The 6,277-nt window shown below is 52.5% G+C and overlaps 1 protein-coding gene across 2 annotated transcripts in view; it reads left to right on the top strand.

Moving 5' to 3' along the window:
• The first annotated feature begins 817 nt into the window (after positions 1-817).
• Positions 818-6,277, top strand: part of TCEA3 (transcription elongation factor A3) — a 33,979-nt gene continuing 28,519 nt past the window's right edge. Inside the window, exon 1 of one of the 2 annotated variants that reach the window (XM_075908671.1) lies at positions 818-1,137. In XM_075908671.1, the coding sequence (XP_075764786.1) occupies positions 1,069-1,137 (69 nt within the window). In that variant the 5' untranslated portion in view covers positions 818-1,068. The remainder of the gene's footprint in view (positions 1,138-6,277) is intronic. The other variant, XM_075908669.1, reaches the window with a different exon arrangement.

The raw sequence follows: 6,277 nt of genomic DNA, 5'->3' as shown, positions 1-6,277 counted from the left end.
TACAACATCACTACCAATGTTATTAGCCTTAAAATTAACCCATGCTTTAAAAGACATCTCCCCAGCTATTAAAATAAATATTAACCTGTGAAACCTGCTGCTGCAGACAATTAGTTTAACAGGCTCTTTACAAGGGCTAGCTGCTACAAGGCATAAGACCAGCATGATGCCTGACCTACAATAAAATGGCATGCATCACCAAACCCTCATGCTTCAGGACACATGTTGGTCACCAGCTGTGGTCAGGAAGAAATTTCTCTTGTCTCTCAATGGGAAAGTGGTGCAGGGAATCTTATTCTGAAGAACCGGGCCCTGGCCTCTGTTGGATGCAAGAGCCTGGACTGGAAAATCCATGGCCTGTGGCAAAATGGTTGTAGGGGAAATTCCCAGACTATTTTTGTGGAGCCAGGAGCCAAGCCTTAGAGGGTGCGTGTGAGCAGGTGGGGGCTGGGAGAAACGCAGACTTTAAAGAGCAGCGGGCCAGCCCTCCCGCGCCCCCCAGCGCTCTTCCCACGGTGGCATCTCTGCTCCCCCCTCCGGCCTTGCTAACAGATTTATCCATGTGGGTGCAGTAGAGTGTGTGTGTGTGGGGGGGGGGGGGGAGCTGTGAGTCCCACCCGTGACAGGAGCAAGGCAGCTGCAGGCACCGCTCCTGGTGTAGCTTGTCGCGCGCGGGGGGATCCGGCCCGGGCGCTCCAGCTGCGTTCACACGCGACCCGCGCCCCCAGCCCCCGCCCGGCCCCGCTCAGACCTTGGCCCCTATATTTAGCCCGTCCCCCTGGTGCTATTTTGGCTGCATGTGCCACGCCCCCTTCTCCGCTTTCGCTCTCTCGCTCCCGACTCCTCGTCTTTTCCCCCTGCCCTGCCGAGCTGTCAGCCGCCCCCGCGGCCCGAACCCGCAGAAAAGTTCCACAAACACCCCCCCCCCCCGACTGCCCCAGGCCCAGATGCAAACAGAGCCGAGTTGCCCCGAGGGCGAGCGCCTGGCCTCTTCTGTCGTGTAAACACCCCCCCCCCCCCCCTCGCTCCGGCGTACGCCAAAACTTCGGAGCGAGCCGAGCCGCCGTCATGGGGCGAGCCGAGGAGCTGGTGCGGATCGCAAAGAAACTGGATAAGATGGTGACCAGGAAGAACACGGTGAGTAAACCCAGAGAGGGCGTGTAGCAAGATAGGAAACACGAAAAACCAAAACGTTGTGTGTGTTGACACCGTGTGTGTGTGTGTGTGTGTGTGTGTGTGTGTGTGTAGCGGTGTGTGTGTGTGTAGCAGTCTGTGTGCGCGTGTAGCTGTGTATGTGTGTGAGCAGCCGTGTCTGTTTGTATGTGCAAGTGTGTGTGTGTGTGTGTAGCAGTCTGTGTGTGCGTGTGTAGCTGTGTATGTGTGTGAGCAGCCGTGTCTTTGTATGTGCAAGTGTGTGTGTAGCAGTATGGGTGGGTGTGGCCCAAGTTAAGAAAAAAAGCAAAACTGTGTGTGTGTGTGTGTGTGTGTGGAAACTTTGCAGCTTAGCTCCTGTGGTTTTGTTTTGTTCTGGTTTGGTTTTTTTTCAACTTGGATCTGTGCAGCACAAGACAACCTCCTGGCTCAGTCCTGCAGGTGGAGGGAGGAGGGGCTGCTTGGCTTGTCTTCCAGCTGATCTGGGGGAAGGTAGCTGCTGACAGACTGTGTCTGATTTGACCTTGGGGAAAGCTCCCCTGGGGCTTAGCACCTCTGAAAACCAGGCCCTCAAAGCTTTGTGCCCCCAAAACGTCCACGAAAACGACAAAAGTTTCTTGTAGCCTGAGCCTTTGGGTTTCAGGCCTCCCGTCTAAGCCCCGTGCATTTGATTTCCCTCGATTTCCCTGTGCATCTGAGCTGCTGTTTTCCCTGGCTTCCTGACAGGATTTTCATTTTGCCAGAGTTTGGTCACGTGAAAAATGTGTTTCTCAAGCTCACCCATCCTGTGGGGCGTTTGGATTTTCCTTTGTGTCACCCCCCTCGCCCTCATGCCGCCCTAGCTCTAGCTCAAGGGCAGGGTTTGGAGGGGGTAGAGTGTGGGCCAAGACCGCAAGTGTTTGGCAGGAATCTGAACAGTGCAAACCCAATCTCCCTCGGGTGCTCATCCAAAGAGATTGGGCTGGGGCAAAGCAAACATATCCAGGACGGGCGGGGGAGGGGAAGGAGCGACGTATGGAAACCTTTTTCACAAGAGAATGAAAAAATGGAAGGCGGGGAGGGGGCGGGGTGGGGGAGGCAGAATGAATTTAAATTAACGCTCGTAAAGCCCCGCATGTCAGTGCGCACAGGTTGTAAGAGCAAACAGGACAGGTGTCCCTACCCGCCCTGAGCATTTCAAGCAAAGAGTTAATTGTAGGTACAACCAGCCTGATCCTTCCTGTGCATCCGTCTTGTCCTGGGGAAGGTGTGCTGGCTTGGCTTCCCCTGACTTCTTTTTTGGGGACAGCTCCTTAGCATTGACGCTGCCCCATTCCACTGGCAGGGGATCTGGGCCCCATTGGCTCTGGTGCCCTGCGATCAGGATCCAGGGAAGGCGGGGCGGGGGTGTGAAGTTAATATTTTACTTTCCTTGTGACCTTTGCCTCAATGGAGTGTAATTAACCCGCTCTCCCTCCCCCCAATCAGTGTATACCATTGGAGTGCTAATGCTGGCAGCTGCTGTAATGCTGGGCCTTGGATTTGTTCTAAGGCAATCGGGAGTCACTGCCGAAGCAAACCACGACTTGATGTAGCAGGATGGAGGACACGGGCCCTGCATGCTGGTGAAACAATGTGCCTAGCAGCTCTCAGTCCTTCCAACATGAGACCTGGTGCCTCTGGCTGGCTTGGCCTGCAACGGGGGGAGGTGCCTGTTTAAAAATGGGGAAGCATGTTAAAATGTTCCCCCACGTGACAGGGGTTGCAGCACAGAATCTGTTAAGGAGCTTAAAATTGCTGCAGAGTCCCCTGACAGTTGGTTTCTAATTATCAGTGCATGGTGGGTGTGTTGGTTTCTCTGTTGCATGGCATGTGCATGTGCCCAGCCTGATTCTACATTGTAACCTGCCACTGGGCAGATTTGAACCTGGGACTTCTGGAGTTAGTATAGGAGCCTCTACATCTTGAGCTATAAAAGCAACTGGCTCTTAGGCTAGGCTGTAGAGCTCCCTTGTTCTTATCTCTTGCTGTAAGTGGTCTAAGTGCCACTGCATGGGACAGTGAACCACACTAGGGGTGTGTCTAGACTACAGGGTTTTGTCGACAAAAGTGGCCTTTTGTCAACAAAACTATACCTGCGTCTACACTACCACTGAGTTCTGTTGACAGTAAGTCAACAGAACGTGGCAGTTTTTTCGACGGCAGTAAACCTCCTTCTACAAGGAATAACGCCTTTTGTCGACAGAGTTCTGTCGACAAAAGGTGCTATTGCATTCACACTGTGCTTTTTCAAAAGAGAGCATCTAGACTCTGTTGAAAAAGCGGCTTGCTTTGTTGACAGAACTGGCTGTAGTCTAGACAGTCTTTGTCGACAGAAGCCTCTGTCGGCAAAAGCCTGTAGTCTAGACGTTCCCCTAGGTGTGTGGGTTATATTTGCACCAGTGCAAAGTGGGTGTAAAGGGCCCCTCTAAATGCTAGTGCTTGGCCCTTGTTTCATGCATGGGTCAATGGCTGCAGAAGGCCGGGGCAACAGAGAATTGAGAATTGGCGCCTTCTCCAGGGCTCCCGCTGCTGTGCTAGTCTAGATGTGCTAATTGTGCTAGTCTTGATAGCAGCTGCGGTGGAAACACCGGGGTAGGGTGGAAATGCCCTTTTACCTCCATCTCGTCTGCAGGGGACCACGAGCCATGGTCCCTGGAACCTTTCACACTTGGAGGAGGCTCTACGTCTGCCCCAAGTGTGCCTGGCCAGGCTGGGCGAATGTTCCCAGGGTACCTGTGCGGTCTGTATTATTTCTGGCCAGTGACAGGCCACAAGCCACTTGTACTGCTCAGGACCAGCGAAGCCAAGGTGCTATGTAGCTGCCAGAGGTACCTCAAGTGGCAAACCAGGGAGAACCCATTGCTCAGTATTCATCATAGCGACAACTTGTGCCTTATCTGGCAACCCCATTTGATCCTCTGCAGGGCCATTCTGATGCCAGGCTCAATGCCAAAATTAGAATGAATGAAATGTGCCCCAATGCTGGGTATGCGTGTAATCAGTAGCCAAGGATGGCCCAGTTGCTTACTGGGGGTCCCACAGCCAGCCTGTGACTTCTGCCTGGAGATGTCTCCAAAGCCACCGTCCTTTAGGAGGACGTAAGGGAAAGTGTGCCCAAGGAGCAGGTGCTGAGGGAGCAGCCTAGATGTGCATAGGGTGGGACACAGAGCGGGTCTGAAAACACAAGCTGAATTCCTGGGTGTCTTTCTGAAGGACCAGAGAGACAGAACTGAAAGGAACTCTCCTGCCCAAAGTGTTAGCCCGTTAGCCTTGGAAAGGAATGGCACTAGATCTGCGTGGAGAAGAGGGACTTGGCTCTCAAAGAGCCGCCAGTCCAGCTTTGCAGCAGTCTTGCTTCTCACTAGACCAACAGGGGTTAGACACTGAAGAATCAGACTTTGCCTGCAGGTCCCACCTGGCCAGCCCCGAACACCATGCTTCTGGCATGCAGCGATTTCAGGCATGTTGCTCCGAGGCCCCGGCACCAGCAAATGAATGGACTTCCAGTTCCAATTGCACTGAGGGCTACAACAAAAGCCACCCCATCCGAGTTCTGCTAGGCTCTGAGACACCCTGCTAGGGACCAGAGAAACTTTGCTGCTTAAGGGTTGACCGATCAGAACAGAGCTATCCCAGAGAGGTAAACCTTTGTTCTCACTGGCCCTGCTGGTGCAGATGTGCAGCAGCTTTCCTGAGGTTCTCTTTAACTTTGAAAATGGAGCTGGAAACTGAACCAAGCTTCAACTGGAAACCCACTGCTCCGAAGACTGGATGGGGGAAAATGTTGGACAACCCCAGCATTGTACCTGCCTTGCTTGGTCCTAGGTGTCTGAGATTGATCAAGGGGCTCAATCCAGAAGCAATAGTCTGTAGGGCACAAGCCCAGCTGAATTGTCCCGTGACCCTAGTAGCACTGGTACGGGTGCTGCACACATCACAGCCCTAGTGCAGAGAATTCAATGAGCAGGAATCTACTCCTTTGGGACCAATCTCTGGGGGTGAGCAGCACTGACTGAGTGGCAAAGCCATCGATGCTTCTGAACCGATTGTGTGTTAGACTAGCTCTTCTTAAATATTGTTTATGTAGAGAACCGGGGGGGGGGGGGGTGAGCACGTGCGTGCTGTTTCTTCACACCTAGAAGAGGAAGCTGGGCACAGGGACAGGGAGGGGGAGAAGACTGAAATTTTCGCACCCAGAAATGAGCTTCCAACAAAGATAGTTTTACCCCATGGGAAAATCTCACTTTTAATGACATTCTTTGGTGGGGGAAATGTCAGTTCCAAACAAAGGGAAAATGTTGATTTTGTTCCGTTTTATTGAAGTGTCCCTCGTAAATTCATAATTTTTTCATTGGAAATATTTTCTGGGAGAAAATGTGGTTGGGTTTTTACTCAGCTCTGGCTCTAAGTATCTGCTTGTGGCCAGGATAACTGTATCCTCGCAAATGGACGTGCCATGCTCAGCGTTAGAAGGCTGATTCTTTACCACTCAGAGGCAAGTGGGAAAGGTTTTCTCTTTTCCTGGACCAGTGTCTGTTAGTGGGAGAGACAAGCCTGGGACCTGATCCATGGAGCGCTCCTTCAGCGCCGGGTCAGCTTGGAAGCTTGTCTCTCTCACCAACAGAAGTTGGTCCAGGAAAAGATATTACCTCACCCCTCTCGTCGCTAATATCCTGGGACCAGCACAGCTCCAGCAACACTTTATCACTAGCGCAGCACAACTATCCTCACGTGTTGCAGGGCTTTGAGCTGCCGGCTGAGCCACAAGGAGCCTGTCTCCATAGTAAGAATTAAGGATGTTAAATTGCAGTTAATTGACTAGTCAAGTAGTTGATGGAATTTCCATCGACTACTTGACTAGTCAATAGGCACTTCCGCATTCCTCCTTTGAAATGTACAAGAGCCCCCTCTGACTCCTCGCTGCAGGTGGGTGTGCCTGCTCTGAAATGTACAAAAGTCTTGTGCATTTCAAAGTCTTGGAGCCCAGGGTCAGCGGGGGACTTTGAGTCCCCTGCTGACCCTGGGCTCCATGATGCACTGCATGCCGCGGCACTCTCCCTTTAAAATGCTGAAGTGCTGTGGACTCTCCAGCTGACCCTGGTTT

Source organism: Pelodiscus sinensis, chromosome 25 (assembly GCF_049634645.1).
Source record: "Pelodiscus sinensis isolate JC-2024 chromosome 25, ASM4963464v1, whole genome shotgun sequence".
Lineage (NCBI taxonomy): Eukaryota > Metazoa > Chordata > Testudines > Trionychidae > Pelodiscus > Pelodiscus sinensis.
The sequence above is the reverse complement of the archived record's forward strand: the minus strand, read 5'-3'. Positions and strand labels throughout refer to the sequence as shown.